The sequence below is a fragment of the Podarcis vaucheri genome (assembly GCF_965113315.1).
Source record: "Podarcis vaucheri genome assembly, chromosome: 15".
NCBI classification, from domain to species: domain Eukaryota; kingdom Metazoa; phylum Chordata; class Lepidosauria; order Squamata; family Lacertidae; genus Podarcis; species Podarcis vaucheri.
Window position 1 is genome coordinate 25,850,517 of NC_138753.1, and position 23,046 is coordinate 25,873,562.

Sequence of the window (23,046 nt, forward strand, 5' to 3'; positions counted from 1 at the left end):
GATTAAAAGGGAGATCGGATGGAGGCCCCATCCTTTGCCATTTGCAGGTGAAAACACTGAGCACGGGAAACTGCCTTATAGCTAGTGAGGCTATCGATCCATCTAGCTTAGTATTGGTAAGACTGATCGCACCAGCCCAGGTCTCCAAGTATGGAGTATGGAGACAGTGGCGTAGCATGGGTTGTCAGCACCCGGGGCAAGGCAAGTAATTTGCGCACCCTAACCCTAACCCCCAGATGTTGCGCCCGGTGCGGCCGGCCCCCCCTGCACCCCCCACGCCACGCCACTGTATGGAGAATTCTCAGCCCTACCTGCAGATGCTGAGGATTGAACCTGTGACCTTTCGCACGCAAGGCAGATGCTCTGCCATTGAGCAATTCCCCCTGAAGAGTCTCTGATTACATCATGCCAGATACTTCCTTCCCTAGCCCATCTTCCTGTTGCTTCCACTTGAAAAGGCTATCAACATTAAGCTAGAAGGAAATACCAAATATATATTTAGTGGCTGACCTCATCTCTGAAGGTTTATTCACGTTGGCTTTGGGGAAAAGTAACATTTGCCACAGCTTGGCATTCGTATCATTGCATTTTTAGAACAAGGGAGCGAGGAGGATGTGGGGGAACCTTGTTGATGGGGTAGGGGGGCAGAGATCATTTGTCCTCATGTCTGCCTGTGGAGACAGGCAACCTATGAAGATAAGCAGGAATAAACTGGGGAGTTGCAAGAGAAATTAGTGCAAGGTCAACCTCGGGCAGAGGGCCTCAAAACCCACTGCAAAAACTTTGCTCTCCTAAACTTTGTGTTGTGTTACCACTTTGCCACCACTTGTTCAGACATGTCCCTGCCACAGTAACGGTTTCCCCAATAAAGTTAAAACCAAATCTGAAAAGGACTCGATTGTCCAGTGGGATGATTCATGCCCTACAGGAGGAATTTGCAACAAGGCAGTGTGCACACACTCCAAACTGGCAAGCATTTTGCTCCCCACCTGCCCCACATTTTCCTTTATCAGCAGGTTTTTGGGGGGTTTTGTCCATTAGGCACTAATGGCCCACTCCCAAACCCTCACTTTAAACATCTATTGCAAATCAAGTAAACATATCTAGCATTGTGCCACAACAGCAGAATTCATACCGAGCCAACAAACAGATAAAGCTTTCCTTCTCGCTGAGAGTAAGCCGTGTTTATATCCCCTGCATGGGAGGAACGATTTACATCGGCCTTTTAACTTGGCAAGGGATGGGCACTTTCCAAGAAAGCATTTCTCATGTTAATAGCCTCAAGAGTACAGTTATGGGCAGCTGTGGTGCCAGGCCAAGAAATTTTGCTGCTGAGTCAAGAAGCAAGATTCTGTACGTGTTCCCCACGCAGCAGGAGTCACCAACCTTTTTAGACTTGTGGGCACATTTGGATTCTTGAGAGTGTGCTGTGGGAACCAACCCCTCTGGTCATTTCCCCCCTGTGCCCCCCTGCATCAGCTAGAGACAGGGGTCTACGCAGTGTTTTTCTGGTGGTGGTAATCACCAGTATGGTACACCATCACGTCTAATATTTTTGTGCTGCCAATGGCAGCCATTTTGTCCCAGCCTCCACAGCACTTTTATGAAGATAGGAGTACTAGCACCTCATTTTTTTTTAACAAACAAACAAAAAAGCACTGAGTATATATGAGTACACAAACTTCTGTTTCTCAAGGGATCTGTGTAAACATCAAGGGCCAACAGAAATAATATGAGCTTTACAAAGCATATACAGCTTAGGCCCAGGCTATCTGCAGGACTGCAGTGCAATGCCATTCTCTGGCCAAGTTATGTCTACAAAAATGCACGTACAGTTTTCAAACGTAATCCATTCCAGAAGACTGCCAAAATGTTCGAAAACCAAAATCTGAAAGCGGAAGCCTCAGTACAATAGGGAAACTCCACCAATCTATATAGGTCTTAAATAATTCTATTGGTAGACCGTCTGGCCCAGGCGATTTCCCTGATTTGAAATTTTTAACTATCTCTCTAATTTCCTCTTCTTCTACCCTTGGCCACTCCTGGAGTTTATTGATTTTATTTATAGCGGTCTCATTTCCTTTAAGTTCACTGTGTAGATTGTTAAATACAGATGTAAAGTATTGGGACCATTTGGATTCTGCAATTGGTGGTTGGGTTAGTTGATTTTCGGCTTTCAGTCCTCCGTACACTAGGTTCCAGAACGCTTTGTTGTTTTTACTCTGAATTGAGTCAAATAGTTGTAGCCATTTTTGGGTTGCATATTTCTGTTTCTTTTCGGCCAGAATGTAATGATATTTTCTTTTTTCATCAAGATAAGAGGGCTCTAGTTTAATGCGATTATTTTTAAATGTTTGACGCAGTTTTCTTTTTAGCTGGAAACATTCATCGTCAAACCAGGGGCTAGCGCTATGTTTAAGTATCCAACCTTTAAGTGGAGTACTAAGCTCTACAAACATTTGGAAGATTTCATTATAAGTTTTCAGAATATCACTGCAGGGATTAGTGGTCTTTAAATTGGATAATACTTGTTTTCTCAGGTTGGCTGTAAGTTTTTGCCCCACTGCTGCACTCATTTCCTGAGACCATTTTAATTGAGTCATTTGTTTGTATTGCGAAGGTTCTATGATATTGTACTTAGTTATTTTGGTTTCGTTCTTTAAGTTTATAGACAGCGATAGTGGCTGATGGTCGCTTTCAGTACGCGTTCCAATTTTGAGGTCCATGATCGAATTTATAATATTATAAGGGGCAAGAATATAGTCGATGACACTGCATCCTCGGGGGGAGAAGTATGTAAACTCCCCGCTTCTATCGCCTTCTGTTGAGCCGTTCACAATCTGCAAATTAAAGTTGTTACATAATTCAAGTAGGCGTAAGCCTTCGTTGTTTACAACCCTATCTCTGGAGAAACGTCCTATTTTCAGGGCATGTGCGATATCATTATCAGTATTCCAATTTAATTTGCTACATAGTTGTTCATTGTTGGTTCCCACTCTAGCATTAAAATCACCTGCTATTATCAGTGAAGCATTTGGATATTTATCGGTCAAATTTTCTATATAGAAGGTTAGCTATGACCAATTTTCACTGCTGCTGTTGTTTTTGGTTGGCAGCTGTAAACAAAATTTGCTCCCCCATATTCTATGATTTAAATATCTTAGATAGCAGAGTCAATTACGTCACTAAATTAATAATCCCAGCCCAACGTAGGGCTTTTATGCTGGCCCGGTTGAATGTCTTTCCCTCAGCATTTGTCTGGGGAAGATATCAAAACATCCCTAGAAACAAGAGATTCTGCAGATGCTCTATGAATGTCCCGGACACTGTAGAGCATATTCTCTTTCATTGCCCATTGTACAGTACGCTCCGTCAACGCGTGCTGTCCCCTCTTTTGGGTGGTCTGGAACCCCAGCAAGGTGAATGTGCGGGATTCTGCCTATCCGACGTTGACCAAAGGGTAACGGCGGGGGTAGCCGAGTTTTTGGCTGCAGTCCTCCAAGGAGCAGGTTAACAAGGAAAACCACTGATTTTATATGTATATATATATATATATATGATTGTAGCCAACTGCTGCCTTTTTATATATATTTCAAGGCTTTTACATGTTATTTTCCTTCTTACGGTTTTTATTTGCATAATGCCTAATAAAGGTTTGATTTCAATAGGGAAACTCAAAACTGAAGCTGCATGGCATGTTTGGCTTCAGAAAATGGTTCGAAAACCAAAGCAGTTACTTCCGGGTTTTCGACATTTGGAAGTTGAAATGTTCGACTTCAGAGACGTTCAGAAACCAAGGTTCCACTGTACTGTAAACTGTACATAAAATGCATTGTTTTAGGGGAAATTGCCTTGCAGAAGTATCATAATCAACATTGCATAAAAACACATGCATATTAAGGAAATTTGCTTTAAAATGCTAATGAATTATCATGAGGCCTTTAAAAAGTAATAATAACTGCACACCAGCTTGGAAACATGGAAAGCTGGAACTTAAAAAGAGTGGGGGGCAGGGAATGAGAAACCAAAATTGACAGATTCATCCACTCTTGGTCTTGAGCCAACCTAAGCAAATCAAAAACAAAAGCAGGTGTTTGGGTTTTTTTTTTTAATAAAACAAGCACATTTTATTAGTAATTAATTTCCTTTTTAAGATTTCCACAAAGTTGTCATTAGGCAGTTCCATTTTCAGTCTTGCCATAAAAATACATTAAAAGCATTCAATTAAAAGTTATCTTTAGCCTTCAGGTGTATCAGTTTAAAAGGTTTTACAAACACAAACGAAGTAAGAAAAGAAGTGGCTGGCAACAGTGACAGGCAAGAGTTGAAATAAATGCTTCGAAAGAAGACCTTTATTTGAACATCCTGGTATAGCTTCCAGCTTCCTCCCACATATTGTCCAAAGAGTTATTCTTCCCCAGTGCCTTAGTGGGGAGGTGCTGTCCATCATTATCGATTGGCGTTGACCCAGTGGTATCTGTCTACTCGTGGACCAGTGAAGGTGGATGACGGCCGACAGACTTTGTAGCCCTTGCACTGAAGGCAGCATGTACTGGTGGGATGCTGGTGGGATCCATCAGGTACATGAAGCTTTCGCCGAGGATACTGGGACCATAGCTGAAATGGCTCATGGCACTGAGATTAAATCAAGAGGGAGGGCCAGGAGTGGGGAGGGGTTTTGGAGAGAGAAGGTATATTTTGTGCTTGTGTATAGTCTGAAATAGCACAGCAACTCAATCCAGCCTTACTGTGAAGTTCAACTGAATCAAGAAATTCAATCCTACTACAGCAGGCATCCCCAAACTCGGCCCGCCAGATGTTTTTGGACTACAACTCCCATCATCCCTAGCTAACAGGACCAGCGGTCAGGGATGATGGGAATTGTAGTCCCATAACTTGGCGGGCGAGTTTGGGGGTGCCTGCTGTAGTAGGATTGAATTTCTTGACCTAGTGACATGACAACTGGGCAAGTTATTAAATACAAGACTATCCTTGTCTCATTTTATCCCATTTCTGCAGCAGTCTTAAGCTCTTTTGCCAGACATAATTTCTTTTCCATCAACAACCTCCTTCCCCAGGCTGCTAGATGGGAACCTGGTCATCAGCTCTGCAGAGACCAGCTCTTCCCAAACACTTTCCGTTCAAGCTGGTCATCCTAAGAACTTTGTAGCATTAAGAACTGGTGCCCACACTTGTTTGTTTTCTTCCTCTATTCTCATCCCCCTTCCCTTATACAGTGGTACCTCGGGTTACAAACACTTTGGGTTACAGACTCCGCTAACCTGGAAGTAGTACCTTGGGTTGAGAACTTTACCTCGGGATGAGAACAGAAATTGTGCACTGTTTTAGATTAAGAACGGACCTCCGGAACAAATTAAGTTTGTAACCAGAGGTACCACTGTATGTTAGTCCCCTGCAAGAACCATCTTGTTTAATCATCATCATCATTTGTGGGCCATAGCACACAACAGCTTGGATTATTCAATTTGAACCTTGAGGGTTAATTCTGTTAGGGTTAGGTTAACTACCCAAGAGGGGGAAAGGGTGGGGGTGTTCCTTAGCAACCAAGGTGGATGGCAAGATAGTTAGTGACACAGACCATGATCTGATTGGCTGTGTAGTTCCAAGGTAGTTTCCTCTGTATGTTTTGTTTAGTGTCTCCCTGCTATGTACAAGGCCTGAACTAAGAAAGACAAAACATATGTTTAATGCAGTTTTCCTCAATAAATTGTTATCGGGATTTCTTTCATCTCTGGGTTTCACCTGTGTTGTTTAAGTTACTTTGCTAACTTGGTTTGCGTGCGAAAAGTCCTACGTTTAATCCCTGCCATCTCTAGGTAGCCCTGAGACACACCTGCCTGAAACCCTGGAGAGCAGCTACCAGTCAGTGTAGGCATTACTGAGCTAGATGGGCCAAGGGCCCGATTCGGTATAAGACAGTTTCGTATGGAAGCCATTCTAAGAGCCCATTGCTTCCAGGAACATCTATATTTTAAAATGGCCTCATTCTGGCCGCTTCCCTGCTATTCCCCCTTTAATATGTGTATAACAGGTTTGTTCCCTTCCATATACAGTGGTACCTCAGGTTAAGAACTTAATTCGTTCTGGGGGTCCGTTCTTAACCTGAAACTCTTCTTAACCTGAAGCACCACTTTAACTAATGGGGCCTCCCACTGCCGCCGCACCGCCAGAGCCCGATTTCTGTTCTTATCCTGAAGCAAAGTTCTTAACCTGAAGCACTATTTCTGAGTTAGCGGAGTCTGTAACCTGAAGCATCTGTAACCCGAGATACCACTGTATATGTTCTTTAAAACTGTAGGGCAGGGATGGGAAACCTTTTTCAGCCTAAGGTCTTGATCAAGAACTGGCCTACAGGTGAGCAGAACAGCTTGTCTTGAAAGGGGCTCACTGTCCATGCTAATCAGCTGACAGCAAGCCTGGCCTCTCTCTCTTTGAATTCAAATGGGTGTATCCTTGCAAGCTCTGCTCACCAAAATTAATGGGTGCAGCTGACTTAGGTGCATTACTTCCAGAAGGTCTACTCTGAGCGGAACTTGGTTGGAAAGAACCCAAACAGCACCTTAAAAGGCACTTGTCCCCCTCTGCAGTCCCACAAAGGTGTTTGCCAAGAAACAGCATCCGCTTGCGGGTCAGGATTATTTCAAAGGGCATTCAGTGCTGGCACATGCCGTGAGTGAAGCCCCTTGCCAAGGAACCACCCTAAGCACCCTTTCAGCTCCCAGCTGTTCCTTTGCAGTTGCATCTTTACCCGCCCTCTACCCCTGATGTTGCACGTGGTGGTAAGTGGATATGGCTTGCAGGCAGGGAAACAGCCTCACAGGCCAAATGAGGCTGACTCAGTGGAAGAGATGGGAAGCTGAGGATATTCCATCAGCTCTGCTATGACAGGTCCATCAGGCCTCCTCTCTCCCCTCCATCACCTGGGGGCAGCTAGTCTATCACACCACCATATTGGGAGAGATGAAAAGCTCATTCCATCAGCTTGAAGGACCAGCTTCATCAGGAAAAAAACCCCAAGCTAGTCGTTATGATAACAACTACTTAAGAATTGGTGTCAGAGTTTGATTTTCCCCCTCTCCTTGCTTGTCATGTTTTATTTTATTTTAGAATGTCACCCTGCAGGCAGGGATTGTCTTGTTTCAATTGTACGTTGTCATTCTGAAGGCCTTTTTGGCAGAAGAGCAGGGCACACACACTCTAAATCAGTGTGCCAGCTGTTGTTGGACTACAGCTCCCATCATCCCTAGCTAGCAGGACCAGTGGTCAGGAATGATGGGAATTGTAGTCCAAAAGCAACTAGCTTGGGAAATCCTGCTCTTAAAAAGTAATAAACAAGGAGCTCCGCTGAGGATGGAGGTTCCCCCTAGACAGGCACACCAGGAAACCCAGCCAGATGGGTGGGGTATAAATAATAAAATTATTATTATTATCATTATTATCCGCCATGCCCCAGTCAGTCGTAGCAGCAAAAGCATTGAGAGAAAGCAGACGAAAGCTACTCACTACTCATCCATGGCGAGCTGCTCTCTCACCTGGTAGACGCTGTTTGGGTTGCTCACGGTGGGAATGTTTTGGGGCTCGACAGTGGCGCCCTCCTCATCAGAGCAGATGCTGGAGGGGCAGTCCAGGGCCTCTGCCTTATCCACAGCCTGCCTGATTTGCTGAGGGACATCGTGGTCCTTTCTGTCCTCTTCAAAGTGAGCCACTGTAAAAGGCTGGTTATTCTCCCCATATCTAGACATAGAGAAGGACAGAGAGAAGGTCAAGGCTCACCAAGCAGTTCTAGGCAGAGAAGCCAAAACATCTTCCTTATGGGATTCATCCAGTCCAAGTTTGCATGGGATGGCTCTAATTGCAGGCTAAAAATCTCGCTTTATTGGCCGAGGGAGCCGGCGTACAGCTTCCGGGTCATGTGGCCAGCATGTCTAAGCCACTTCTGGCGAACCAGAGCAGCGCACGGAAATGCCGTTTACCTTCCTGCTGGAGTGGTACCTATTTATCTACTTGCACTTTGACGTGCTTTCGAACTGCTAGGTTGGCAGGAGCAAGGACTGAGCAACGGGAGCTCACCCTGTCACGGGGATTCGAACCACCGACCTTCTGATCGGCAAGTCCTAGGCTCTGTGGTTTAACCCACAGTGCCACCCACGTCCCCAATTGCAGGCTACATCAATACTAAAGGTGGAGTCCTAGCATTGATTGGCAGCCAGAGCATTCAAAGTGTTAGCCTATGGGGCTAAACTGGAAGGGATTTAGACTGAGAACTGGTATAAAATAAGAAAGCTTATGCTCTTTAAGGGGAGTGCATTCTTGATAAGAATCAGTTCCATAGTCCTAGCTAACTAACGAGCTGGAGAAACAAGGAAGCCACACTTGACCTCTGTTCTCAGAAGAGTCCCAGATAAAAGTGTGAGAAGGTAGGCATACATGAAAGAGGATGCAATTTTACACACATCACTTTGATTTCAAGGGATACATCAGCAGAGGTGGGGGGGGCCGCAAAGGGGCCATGGCTCTGGGTTTATGATTTTGAGAGGGTGCAATGAGGTGCCCCCACAACAGGATCCCTCACCCCACCTCCTTCTCCTCATGGCCAGTGAAGGGAAGCCTGTGTGTGCCCCGTCCTTGGGTCGTCCAAAAAAGAGGGGGCAGGCCCCACCAGCACCCACCAAGGAGTGCAATGATAATAGCACCGTGCCACTCCTCTGCTGGGCTCTGGTGTGCGAGGGAGCTGCAGAGGCAGCTTCCTTGGCGACGGCCCAGCACCGCCGGGCTACCCTTTCCCCACCCTGGGCACCAGCAACCTGTCCTATGCCACTGTACAGAGATCCAAGGACAGAGACAGTCTAGGAATATGGAGGTCTCCCACTCCATCTGTCTTAACCTCCTGTAGACCCAATCTAAGCAAGCCAAGTTGCAGCTCCACTTCCAACACAAAGTACTTCAGTTTACTTGTTTTCTATCTAGTAGTGATCCTTATAATAGCCCTATAAGTAGGGCTATCTCTTCCTTGAGGTAGAATGAGGCAACTGCCTCAGCAGGCTCTGGGTGCTGGGTTACAGCAGCCATCCCAGCTATTTCTTCTAAGCTTCCCACTCCATCCATTCCCCTTTGTTGTCCTACAGGCTCTCTCAAGCCCCCTCATCTAACCTGACACCCCTGGCATGCCAAGGGACAGTGTTCCATCGTCAGTGCTGAGGCAGTGCTTAGCAATGTTGCTGCATCAGCCTTCAGAATCCACTGCGCATGGAGCTTTTGGGGCCCCACAGCAGGTGCCACAACTATGAATCCAATGGAAAGCGAGAGGTGGGAGGGCTGCTGGATTTTAGCGTCGCCCAGGGCACCAATGAAATTTGAGGTGCCAGGGTCTGCCACTCCCCTATATCACATTTTTCCCCTCTCTGCAAAAGTAGAGTTTAATGCAAGGAGGAAACAGCTCTGCCAAAGAGGAGAGCCAAGGACTCTGTCAGCCAGCAAGTACAAAAGACAAACACACAGAACCCCAGATGCGTTGAGCAGGGACTACCGTATTTTTCACTCCATAATGCGCACTTTTTCCCTCCTAAAAAGTAAGGGGAAATGTGTGTGCGTCTTATGGAGCGAATGCAGGCGGGAGGCAGGCGGGGAAAGCCTCCAAGAGCCGTGGGGGCTTTTTCCTGTGTCAGTCCCTTCTGCCTCCTCGGGGAAAAGCCCTCTTGGGGGCTTTTGCGGGAATTTCCCCACCTCGTAGAAAAGCCTGCAAGAGCCGCACGCTCTTTAAAGGGTGTGCAGCTCTTGGGGGCTTTTGCGGGAGGTGGGGGAAGGGACAGAGGGCAGCCCCTCAGTCCCTTCCCCTACCTCCCGGAAAAGCCTGCAAGAGCCGCACTCCCTTTCACGAGCCGCGTGGAGCGTGTGTGAGGCTCTTGGGGGCTTTTCCCTCCTAGGGAAAATCCTGCAAGCGTCGCACACACGCTCCACACGGCTCGTGAAAGTGAGCACTGAGCAGAGCCTGGGATGGATACAGGCTCTGCTCAGCGCTCCCTTAAAAAAAAAAAAAATCTTGCATTCCCCCTCTAAAAACTAGGTGCTTCTTATGGTCAGGTGTATCTTATGGAGCGAAAAATATGCTACATTCCACCTCCTTCTTTGCTTTGTGACAAATTGCACAGTCCTGCGCTCAAGGCTTAGCAGTTGGCCAGACTATTGCTCAGTGATAGAACATCTGCTCTACGTGCAAAAGGTCCCAGGTGCAATCCTCAGCACCAACAGATTCTGCCTGAAACTCTGGGGAACCTTTTGCCAAGGTACTGAGATGGAGTGGGCAATGGACAGAAGGCAGTTTTCTTATCCAAAGATGTCCCGCTCCATCAGTTCTTTTTAGTAAGGCCCTTCAAACACACTAAGAGCTCACCTGCAGCATACATCAAATGGGTCGACCCAAATGGTCATCTCCTTTGGTAATCCAAGGCTGCTGAAGTCCACGTTGCTCTCCAAACATGCCCGCTCCAGCAGAGGGTCTCTTGGGTTGAACTGGTTTATCCTTATACACCTGGACAAGCAGAAGAGAATAGAAGAGGTATCCTGGATGGCCCATTGTACCTCCTCTTCTATAGTCCACACATTACAATAATATCAACTTAGCACTGGGGACACAAGTGCTGTGCAATCCACCCTCAGCCCAAATTAGCCCCACATGAACTAGGGAAGGACGCAGTGGCTCATGATTCCCATTATGCAACGGGAACAGGCTGCACACCCACCCCTTGGCACCTGCTGTGCATATTTTACATGGGGGAGAAGATGGCACAACTTTTCTGGTGCAAAAGACAGCCATGACCCAAGGCTTATATGCTCCCAGCTCATACACCAGACAAAAGCAGGATGGCATCAATTCAGTACATAAAATGCTAATGATTATCTGCTTGTGATGGCATAGAGGTGATCTCTTTCATGGTGGCATCCGTGTTACAGGATGCACACCCTGCTGAAATACAAGGTGCCTCATCTGTATTGGCATGCCGTGGGCTTTCAAAGGCACACCTGTCTACACACGCATCCCCTGAGTCTCTGAACCCAAGTCTTAATTACTATGATGTTTTCATGGGGTTATTTTACTGTGCATTTATGGATCTTTGTATTTTAATGCTTGTGTGATTGGTTTTTATGCCTGTAAACGGCTTGGAAGACAATTTCAGCATTGAGCAGCACATAAATTATAAATAGCAATACTGCTAGGGCTGTTGTAAAGCCAGAATAATATACACCTAGGCATTCTTTGTTGAGAATTTCAGTGCAAACAAGTTGACACATCCCTGAATATTCAGTTACTTGACACCAGGTGCTTGGGTTTGTGATTTGGCACCTGTATTTGACAGCCCAACATTTCATATTTGACAGCTTGTAAGACTTCCTCTCTCTTGACACCTGGCAGGCATCAAATATCATCAAAGTCCAATACAAAGGTTTAGAGGCAGAATTTCACATTTGAGGTGTTGCATGTCTAAGTGTGAAAATTTCAGGATGTTTTGACTCACTCACTCTCTCTCTCTCTATATATATATATACATACACACACACACACACACACCCTAACCGTACAATCTTCGGGCAGTATTCAATCACATACTGGCAAATTCATGTCACATACTGGAGACATGCAAGCCCCCCATTTTGCACAAGAGCTAGGCAAGGGATGCTTGAAGGTCGCATAGGGGCTACTCACCTAAAGGCTTGCCCTTTTGAAGGCTTGTCTGGGTACCAGTGGCTCTTGTACATCTCAAACATAGCTGCCATCAACTTGGACGCAAACTTCTCCATTTGCTGCTTAGTCAGCACGTTGTGCTTCTTCACTAAGCGTGTGATGAAGAAGACCGTGGCAGCTATTTCATCCTTCATGTCTAGATAAGCCTCTGGATTGAAAGTACAGCTGGAGAAAAAGGAAATGTGGGAGAAGTGAGTTCTGATGACACATTTAAGGGTATCCTTGCCAACAGTCATTATTTCCTTGCCATCATGTGAGGCTTCCACCTTTTTGAAGAAGCCCTTTCACCAACCAACCAGGTTGTAGCTTCTTCCACTGAAAAATGGGTGTGCTGGCCCTGCTACAAGTTCATACAGTATACAATGCAAGTGTTTATACAATGCAAGTGTTTCCCACTTTGCTTCCAATCTCGTTTTTTCCCCCACAGTGCCACACCCCATTAAATTTAGACACTTTCACAGCCATTTTGTATAGTGGGCCAATTCTCTTTCCTGGGAGACGTGGGTAATGGTTTACTCCTCACTCTAATGTGATCATTATACATAGTAACAGTACTTCAACCCTGGGTGGATGGGAAAGAGTAACACACAAAATAAAACCTTCAGGAACAGATGCTCTCAGAGGAGAACAGTCAAACCTCTAGCTATATTTGGTATTGATTCATCATTATTTATATATTAATAATAATAATAATTTTTATACCCTGCCCTCCCCAGCCAAGGCCAGGCTCAGGGCGGCTAACAAGCAATAATAAAAACAAGTTGAATGAATACAACTTAAAAACAAGATTAAAATACAACATTAAAATATTGAAACATTAAAACATTAAAATGCAGTCTCATCACAGGAGGAGAAAGGAAAAAGAAAGAGGGGGAGGGAATCAAACTGGCTCCAAGCCAAAGCCCAGGAGGAATAACTCTGTCTTACAGGCCCTGCAGAAAGAAATCAGATCCGGCAGGGCCCTGGTCTCATGAGACAGAGTGTTCCACCAAGCCGGAGCCAGTGTTGAAAAGGCCCTGGCTCTGGTTGAAGCTAATCTAACTTCCTTAGGGCCCGGGACCACTAGGGTATTGCTATTTATGGACATTAAGGTCCTCTGTGGGGCATGCCAGGAGAGGCGGTCCCGTAGGTACGAGGGTCCTAAGCCTTTAGCCCACCTTTTACTCCAAGAAGCTCAAGGCAGAATGCATAGGTGTCCCTGCCCTCATTAATTCTCACAACAACCCTGAGTTGTGGTGACATGCCCAAGGTCACCCAGGGACCTTCACAGCTAAGCAGGGGTTTGAACCTTCCTCTCACAGGTGCTAGTCTGACACTTTAAGCCAAACCTTTCATATTGGGGATACACTTTTTCAGCATGCATCATTTCGTGACACGGAAATTCAGATTTATTACCAAACTGGAGGTTAAACTAACCCCTTTCCAGCCCCAGGAGGAGCGTGGGGAGCATTCACTCAACACACCTACCCCCTGCAGCCAACACACTAATGCATCACAACACACAGTTTGCAAATCTCTGCTTTAAGCACTGTCCTGCTCTGGCCAAATGTAATTCTATTGCAAGCCTCAGTACTCACCAACTTCACTCTCAGAGGAAAGAGACTCCAGTAAGAAAGAAGAGGAGAAGCTATTAAACTTTGAGGCCAGTTCAATAGCTGTAGTGCTTTTCCTTTTTGCTATTACAGCTAACCCTCTTAACCACCTGCAGCTCTTTTGCTAGCTAAACAACTACTGCTACCTTCCTTCTGGCTTATATAAGCAGGACTTAGAGTAGCTAAGGTTGGCTTTCAAAGGAGGTGTGTGCACATAAAGCAAGGATAGGGCCTGTTTCTGAAGAAATCTCCATCTCAGGTCCCGATACCTCAAAACCCTCTCTCTTGAGAGGCTTGAAGGCAGTGAGGAAGCAGAATTATTTCCCCACATGCAACCCAATCATATTGTGTGCATTTACTCAGAAGCAAGCCCGGCTGAATCCAGGAGGACTTGCTCCCAAGTAAGTGCACATTGGATTGCAGATTTTAGGATTCTGCCCCCCTCCCACCTACTGATCATGTTCCTGTAACTTTAACAGCAGCCTGAAATGCAGAAATTAAACAGGCAATGTTCTTCCTGGTATGGCTATATCAGCATTGGGAAAAGCTTCCAGCCTCAGTTTCTGCGTGTTCACGGCCTCTCCAGAGATTTTATATTCTGCTTTCTGCTCATGATCTTACTGTTTGCACTTGGATGAGTTTCAGGGAGGACATACTACCTTTTAATTTTTGCTATTAGTGCATGTGCTGCAACTTCCTGCTGAAATCCTGTACCTTTTCATAAGGCAAATGTTCCAGGTCCCCCTTCCACTCCCGTTTTTGTTGAGCTGCAGCTCAGGAGTGCCCCTCTGGATGGCAATAATGCAGTAATAACAGGGAAGCATCACAGAACACAAAATAAAGCAGGGTGATGTGTGCAGATGGTCCAGTATAAATCTACCAGCAATGCTCTATAACTGTGTCAATGGCATGTTGCAGAAATATACCTGCAAAGAACCTCACCTAACCGGTGGGTCCCTCTGACAAGTCACCCCCACTGTGTTCAAGGGAACTTTTTAAATTTTCCTTCTTTTTATTTAACCCATAAGATTTATACACTATACCACTTGACTGTAATAAAACCCAAGCCCTAGGATCTCAGCCTTCTTCAGATGCTCCTTTCATTCAGTGTTATGTACTGAAGTTCTCACCCTGGCCACCAGGAGTATTGTGTATGTAGTTTTCACTCAGGTCCACGTCAGTTATTTTAGGCGGGAAACCCTGGGTTGTTGTTGCTACAGTGTTGACAGCCGGCTGCCTATAAAAGCAGGCCGGCTGAGCTGTTTGCTGTTCAGTTCTGTCCAGCTTACAAATAAAGAGCAGCTTTGGAGAAATCACTGTGTCGTCTGCTATGTCTACCCACTATTCAACATTCAATATACCGGAAGGAGCGTCTCCACCCCTATCACTCTGCCTGGACACTGAGATCCAGTGCCAAGGGCCTTCTGGCGGTTCCCTCACTGCGAGAAGCCAAGTTACAGGGAACCAGGCAGAGGGCCTTCTCGGTAGTGGTGCTCACCCTCTAGAACGCCCTACCATCAGATGTCAAAGAAATAAACAACTATCTGATGTTTAGATGAGGGACGCAGGTGGCACTGTGGGTTAAACCACAGAGCCTAGGACTTGCCAACCTAGCAGTTCGAAAACACGTCAAAGTGCAAGTAGATAAATAGGTACCGCTCCAGTGGGGAGGTAAATGGCATTTCCATGCACTGCTCTGGTTCGCCAGAAGCGGCTTAGTCATTCTGGCCACATTACCTGGAAGCTGTACGCCGGCTCCCTCGGCCAATAAAGCGAGATGAGCGCTGCAACCCCAGAGTCAGTCACGACTGGACCTAATGGTCAGATGTCCCTTTACCTTACGTTTAGACGACATCTGAATGCAGCCCTGTTTAGGGAAGTTTTTAATGACTGATGTTTTATTGTATTTTTAATCTTTGATGGAAGCTGCCCAGAGTGGCTGGGGAAACCTAGCCAGATGGGCGGGGTATAATTATGAAGAAGAAGAAGAAGAAGAAGAAGAAGAAGAAGAAGAAGAAGAAGAAGAAGAAGAGGAGGCTTACAGGATCAGAGGCAATTTTTTAAAAAAGCCATGGAATTCCTTCTACAGCAATGTTTCTGTAGAAAGATGCCCCCAGTTGGACATTTGCATGTGTTACAGTGGTCAAGAAGAGAGAAAGAGACCGAACTCCTGTCCTTTTAATATTTGCGCAGGATAGGCCATTTCAGCAGGTGTATCTCTGGTCATGCAATTCACACCTGTTGAAATCTCCTTGTCTGCACACCTCTTAAAGGGGTAGGAGGGCCTTGTCTTCTTTTGGGGGAGTCAAGGAGTTGTGGCCAGTGCGATATAGCTGCCCTCCCATGGCCGGATTGGTGCCACCGATCCGTGTGTCTATTAAGGCAAATGGAACACTGCCCCATCAGCTTGGCCAGCCTGCACTTAAAAATGCACTGCCTGTTGGCTTTCCCCGCCATGGTCTCTGTGTTGCTGTTTGTAGAACCCAGCAGAGAAGCGTTTGGCCCCAGCACTAGGCTGAGTTGCCTCTGCATGTCATTGCCTCTGTAACCACCTGGCGTGGGTCTCCCTGGCATTGGCCCTGCCAGGACCCATTTGCACCAGCAGCAACTGCTGTCAGCACAGCCCTGGTCTCACCATTACTTGGCCCTATTCTGGTAAGTTTCAGCAACATCAGTGTTGGGAAGCTGGTGATGAGTAGACTCACTGAAATTAATGTCATTCATATATATATATATATATATATATATATATATATATATATATATATTGCTTTCGTAGATTTTCACGGGTACAGGAATGCAGGTTTTGGTGTCTTCGGGTGTCTTCCCGTGTAAGAGTCGGGGTGTCTGTGCGACGTTTCGACGAGGTCTCACTCGTCATCTTCAGGCTGGTGCTTTCGGCTTCTTGTTACTGGAACAGAGCAGAATCTGGTGTTTGAGTTCCTATAAATACTGTTGAGGGGTGTGGTGTATAGCCTCCAACGTTCTGGGCAGAGAGGAAGTTCCTAGATTAGTGTGCCTTTTCTTCTTTTGTTCCTTAATTACTTGAGGGATATCTTGAGTGATTTCATGAGTGATATTCTGAATACCACTGGGTGGGTCATTAAGTGTAGATTAGTTGCTAAAGCTTTCGTGTCTTGACCTCTTGAGCTTGTGAAGAGTTTTTCTGAGAAGATGGCTGTGCTGCATTTAGTTGTGCTCTGGCTTGGCTTCGTGTATAGGGGCGAGCTGTGGTTTTGTGCCTTGTGCCAGCCAGATCTGTGTAGGGATTGCAGGGGGGTGCAGCAGATCTGGCTGGCACAAGGCACAAAACCACAGCTCGCCCCTATACACGAAGCCAAGCCAGAGCACAACTAAATGCAGCACAGCCATCTTCTCAGAAAAACTCTTCACAAGCTCAAGAGGTCAAGACACGAAAGCTTTAGCAACTAATCTACACTTAATGACCCACCCAGTGGTATTCAGAATATCACTCATGAAATCACTCAAGATATCCCTCAAGTAATTAAGGAACAAAAGAAGAAAAGGCACACTAATCTAGGAACTTCCTCTCTGCCCAGAACGTTGGAGGCTATACACCACACCCCTCAACAGTATTTATAGGAACTCAAACACCAGATTCTGCTCTGTTCCAGTAACAAGAAGCCGAAAGCACCAGCCTGAAGATGACGAGTGAGACCTCGTCGAAACGTCGCACAGACACCCCGACTCTTACACGGGAAGACACCCGAAGACACCAAAACCTGCATATATATATATATATATATATAGTTTTCATTTTTCTACATTTCTACATTACCTTGGTTTACATACGCTTCAGGTTACATACGCTTCAGGTTACAGACTCCGCTAACCCAGAAATAGTGCTTCAGGTTAAGAACTTTGCTTCAGGATGAGAACAGAAATCATGCTCCAGAGGCGCAGCTACAACAGGAGGCCCCATTAGCTAAAGTGGTGCTTCAGGTTAAGAACAGTTTCAGGTTAAGAACGGACCTCCGGAACGAATTAAGTACTTAACCCGAGGTAGCACTGTAAACATTTTACAAACTTTAAAATATCCAGTGACTTCCCTTCTTCTCCTTCCATGGTTCATATTACTTATCATAATTTCCTGCATATTTTGCTATAACCATTCAAATCAATTTCCCACTTTTACATCAATCGAATATTGTTTACTCTGTTGAATTTATCTGCAATTATCATCAAGATGGCATTGTGATCAGATAATGTCTTCGGTTGTATCTCAACCTTTTTAACCCTAGTTATTAGTTCTTTTGAGGCCCAAATATGATATTTTCTACTTGAAGAATTATTAGCATTTGAGAAAAAAGTGGATTTGCATTCTAATGGAGGCTTAACACGCCATAAATTAAATCAAAATTGGACACCATGTCAAAAAAACCAAACCATTTGGTAATTTCCCTTCTTTTGAATCTGTTTTCCAAATAGTTCTGTCTAGATCGAGGGAAACAACCCCATTAAAGGGCCCTGAGCTAATTACGCCTGTTAGTTTCAATGAGTCTCCTCTGCTGCTGTTTCTGAGAGTCACTTTTTTCTTAGTGGTGATCCTAAGCGGTTTTAACATTGGTGGGGGAAACAGAAGTTAAAAGGGAGAAATCTAATGGAGGGGCAACAGGAGGGACGCTTCACCTGTTGCACGTCTGCCTGCCAATGCTGGCAAATCCTGTATAATGGTGTCTCTTCCACACAGCTAAATTTCAGTACACAAAAGTCAGGGGCAGAATGAACTAAGAAAGCTCCACCTCCTGAGGATGGTATTTTCTCTGTATTTATTTCCTTCTTCAATCTCCAGGTGAGGAGACAGGAGAGGGAGCAGCATAGGTTTGAGGACAGCACAGTTTCTTCAGCTGTCAGGAGCTTTTGCCCAAGCCTGACTGCCATTGCAAGAAGCTATAATCAAATGTATTTTGTATCCCACAGAAGCGCATCAAGCTGTTTGCTGAAACAGGTTCACCTTTTCCTGCTCTACACTTTGGAGAACTACCCTGGGCTGCTGGCTAGCGAAGCCGTAAATAAACCGTTTGGAGTCTCCCTGGTGATGAAGGACACACAGTGCTGCTGGAGACTCACGGGGCATTCCTTGAATCCAGAGAGGCGTGGAGGACAAGACTTTCAATGGCTGCTACCCCCAATAGCTGTGTGCTTCCTGGGCTGAGCCAGCGTGGTGTAGTGGTTAAGAGCGATAGACTTGTAATCTGGTGAACTGGGTTCGCTTCCCTGCTCCTCCACATGCAGCTGCTGGGTGATCTTGGGCTAGTCACACTTCTCTGAAGTCTCTCAGCCCCACTCACCTCACAGAGTGTTTGTTGTGGGGGAGGAAGCGAAAGGAGAATGTTAGTCGCTTTGAGACTCCTTAAAGGGAGTGAAAGGCGGGATATCAAATCCAAACAACAACTCTTCTTCTTCTTCTTCTTCTTCTTCTTCTTCTTCTTCTTCTTCTTCCTCCTCCTGAATTGAAGGAGGCATGCTTCTGAATGCCCTAGTTAGTGGGGACCACAAGTGGGAGGGGGTCATTGTGCTCAGGTCCTCCTTGCCAACTTCCCATGGTGAGACCAAGGCGCTGCTAGCAGCAGTGGCGTAGCGTGGGTTGTCAGCACCCGGGGCAAGGCAAATAATTTGCGCCCCCTAACCCATGGATTTGCACACCCTAACCCTAACCCCCAGATGTTGCGCCCGGTGCGGCCGGCCCCCCCTGCACCCCCCACGCTACGCCACTGGCTAGCAGAACAAGCTCTGCTCCATTTTGTCCAATCCAAAAGAGCATCAGACCAATTCATGGGAGATAAGGCTGTCAATAGCTATGCTTTGCTTCCACAGTCACAGACAGCAATGCCTCTGTGCTGGGAACCTTAGGAAGGGAGAGGGGTCTTGAGTCCAGATCCTGCTTTTGGGTTTTCTATGGACATTTGGTTGACCACTGTGAGAACAGGATGCTGGACTCGATGGGCCATTGGCCTGATCCAGCATGCACTTCTGGTGTCCTTGGGCTAACCATGTTCTTTGTAGCCCACAAGGCGTACTACTTGCCCTGGATGTCAAATGCAGTTTTTGTTTAATTTGCAATTGATTTGGGCACTTTTGTACAATGACGTGGTTCAGGTGGTTCCTCCCTCTGCTGACCCCTTAAGCCTCTTTTGCACTAGTCTTTCAGCTTCTCTCATCTAGACACTTGTCTCTTTGCATAGTTGTTGGCTATGTGCTAAGTCTCTAAGGACATATATATATATATATATATATATATATATATATATATATATATATATATAATTTTTATTCATTTTAAAACATATTAATTATCATACATTCCACAAAATTTCACATCTTATACAATCTTTTGGACTTCCATCAGCACCTCTGATGATCCCCCATTTTTATGATTTCTTAAATTCATATTGCCTTTAATTATCTTAACTAGCGTCTTCCTTTTCGTCCAATAGTGCAATAATTCAAATTATTCCCCTCACAAAACTTCCTGCAAACCTACAAATGTAATCTGATCATCACAATTACTTTTCAAATAGTCCGTAAATTTACGCCACTCTTCTGTGAATCTCTGGTCCCGCCGGTTTCGAATTTTTCCCGTTAGTTTATCTAATTCTGCATAGTCCATCAACTTCATCCTCCAATCTTCTTTTGTCGGTAATTCTTGTTGCTTCCATTTTTGTGCCAGTAATATTCTTGCTGCCGTCATGGCATATAAAAACCGCTTACAATCATTTCTATTTATATCATCTCCTACAATGCCTAGTAAAAATGCTTCTGGTTTTTTAATAAATGTATATTTCAACATTTTTTTCATCTCATTATATATCATTTCCCAGAAGTTTTTCACCTTTTTACATTCCCACCACATATGGTAAAATGTTCCTTCTTTTTCTTTACATTTCCAACATTTATTGCTTACCTTATACATCTAAGGACTTATTTTCAAGTGACATGAGTGTTAATGGAGAGTTCTTTCACAACAACAAACCTGCTTCCCAGATAAGGTCAGACATTTGCTCCTAAGGAAAGTGACCGGAAAATGCCCTGGGAAGTGCGGGATAGTACTTGCTTTGCTGCAGCTTCTAACCTTTCCACAAACGAATCAGAATGAATGCTCAAGAAGTAGCTGGTGTCAGGCACTTCCAGACTGGTGCTGTTTTCGGGTAGCATTCAATCACAACCTGGCAAATTTGGGCTGTGTGATTAAATTTGGCGCTCTTGCAGTGCAAACCTGCTTCCCCTGAAGATTGGACCTTCTGCGTTAAAAGTTTCAGGAAAACGCAGTGGAAAGTGTAGCGTAACAATAGTTTGATGCAGCAACACTTAACCTCCCCAAAACCAATCAGGCTGATTGATCAATAAACAGGCCTTCCAGAAGGGCCAGAGAACTTGCATTGCAATACAGTGGTACCTTGGTTCTTGAACATAATCCGTTCCGGGAGTCTGTTCAACTTCCGAAACTGTTCGAAAACCAAGGCGCTGCTTCTAACTGGCTGCAGAAGCTTCCTGCACTCAAGTGGAAGCCACGCTGGATGTTTGGCTTCTGAAAAACATTCGCAAACCAGAACATTTACTTCCGGGTTTGCAGCATTTGGGAGCTGATTTGTTTGGCAACTAAGCCGTTTGGAAACCAAAGTTTTGACTGTATTGAGTTGAACTGTGGAGTAGAGGTAAGCTGAAGAAAATAATGTTTCTACGCTGTGCATCCCTTTTCTCATGGCTTTGGAGGTTACTCGGTGAAGAACTCCAGGAAGTCACTTCCAGATCTTCTGGAAGTTTGTGGGGTTTTTTGCAGTTTCCCATACAGGATTCTCATGACATCCCTATGTGTGTTCTTTCTAAACATCATCCAACCTTATGTAGAATCCGAGTGAAGGTCTCCATCCTTATCCAAAGGTTTTGGATGGGGTCCCAACCTCAGCCCATGCATTCCTACTTGAATTAAATTATGGGTCTCCCTGTTCTCTGGGCAAGCCCAGGCATGCCAAAAGGGGGGGGGGGGAGTCGTCCATCAGTTCTCTAGCAACTGCAGGCCTAATCTGGAGCAAACATTGCTCTCCTAAATGCATTCTGAAGATGGTGGTTGCAAATTCTGCAGGGACTTCTTGGGGTAAAGGCATCTGGAGGTCTCTTGACCACCCTATGGAAATGACCCCTGGTCGAAATCTTATTGCTGTCTGGCCTTAGATGTTCCAGAAACCTGAAAGGTGCATTACTTTTGCATGGAAGAAAAATCCTCATGTGTGTGTAGATGCAGATGAGGCAGAGTGTGAGAGACTGATTCAACCCTGGAGGTAAGTTGGGGGTGTACGGGACAGGAAGGGCTTTTCAGAGAATTGTGTTCAGGGGGGGGGGCGAGGACGCCACAAGCACTAAGTTTTTATTTTGAACCAAGTAGCACCTGCCTCCCATGAAGTCACAGCTATCCAAATGAATGAATAACTTTTAATTTATTTACAACTATAGTGCACCTTTTCTCCAAGGAGGTTCTCCTCCTCCCCATTTTATCTTCACAACATCCCTGTGAAGGAGGTTAGGCTGAAAGACAGTGAGTGGGCCAACGTTGTCCAGTGAACCTCATGACTATGTCTCCCACTTTTGAGCATGGGCCACAACCTGTGCCAACGTCCCCGTCCCCCCCTGCAGTACAAATATTGTACTGTTTATCAAATTTGATATGGGGGTGGGGCCTGGGGCAATTCCTCTCCCTCCCCCCCCTTCATGAAAGGGTCTGGTACTCAACTCTCCAGAGCAAGGTCTATATTTTCATGGAAGAGTCCTTTGCTGAAGAGGCTCACCGATCTTTCAGACAAGTCTAAACTTAATTCTCTCCTCTTAGGCAAAGATCATAAGACGACCTGGCTGGTAGCCCGATTCTGCACCCAGATTTGTAGGCATAGATCATCCTCTAGAATAAAATAACTTACTGGGGAAATGCTGAAGTCCCCCTTTGGGGCGCCTCAGGGTCAATTTTTATGGTAGCCCAAATCTCAGTTGTATGGGTGTATGTATATATCTCAATTTTAACTCATGAGCTATTGCTGCAATCTGCTCTGATTGTATATTTTATCTCTATGAACACTGTTTTTATTGTGTTATGCAAGCTGGTCTTTGACCGTAATAAATTATCTTGATCTTGATCGTCATGGAAGAGACAAACTGAGGCATTTTCCTGTCTATGGCAATGGACCTCCCCATTCCATGTATAAAAAACTGACCAGCCTTGCAGGTGATTCTGTCTTCAACACTGACTCCCACTGCACCTGAGGGCAACAGGCTAGTGCAAAGGATGCACACAGAGTGCTGTCTTCCAATATACCTCAATGATGATCCCTGCCCACCCCGCTATGCCTGCCACCAAAGTCTCTGCCTAATGATAGGGGCAGCTCTGTTTTAAAGGCATAGGTGCTGATGCCGCTTCCTGGTCCGGCCATGTTCTTTATAAATGACTTGGATGAAGGAACTGAGGGGATGCTCATCAAATTTGCAGATGACACCAAACTGGGAGGGGTAGCTAATGCCGCAGGAGACAGAATCAGAATTGACCTTAACAGAACTGGGCCCAAGCTAACAAAAAGAATTTCAGTAGGGACAAATGTAAGGTTCTGCACTTAGGCAAGAAGAACCTGATGCACAAATATAAGATGGGGGGGGGGACACCTGGCTTACTAGCAGTACTTGTGAAAA

The 23,046-nt window shown here is 45.5% G+C and overlaps 1 protein-coding gene across 1 annotated transcript; it reads right to left on the reverse strand.

Moving 5' to 3' along the window:
* Positions 1-3,822: 3,822 nt before the first annotated feature.
* On the reverse strand, positions 3,823-21,620 carry BTG4 (BTG anti-proliferation factor 4). The gene is made up of 5 exons (XM_082201088.1): positions 21,576-21,620; positions 11,723-11,926; positions 10,412-10,549; positions 7,554-7,755; positions 3,823-4,635 (listed from the first exon to the last, which is right to left on the reverse strand). Exons 1-5 carry the CDS (start codon positions 21,581-21,583, stop codon positions 4,450-4,452), a joined length of 738 nt encoding a protein of 245 aa, XP_082057214.1. The 5' UTR covers positions 21,584-21,620; the 3' UTR covers positions 3,823-4,449.
* Between the last annotated feature and the right edge of the window lie 1,426 nt (positions 21,621-23,046).

What these genes read in the sequence shown, in the direction of transcription:
- BTG4 (XM_082201088.1), bottom strand. An exon ending in TCAAAAGGGCAAGCCTTTAG is followed by an intron (nt 10,550 to 11,722) that starts GTGAGTAGCCCC and finishes CTGCTTGTCCAG; the next exon opens with GTGTATAAGGATAAACCAGT. An exon ending in CCATTTGATGTATGCTGCAG is followed by an intron (nt 7,756 to 10,411) that starts GTGAGCTCTTAG and finishes CTCTATGTCTAG; the next exon opens with ATATGGGGAGAATAACCAGC.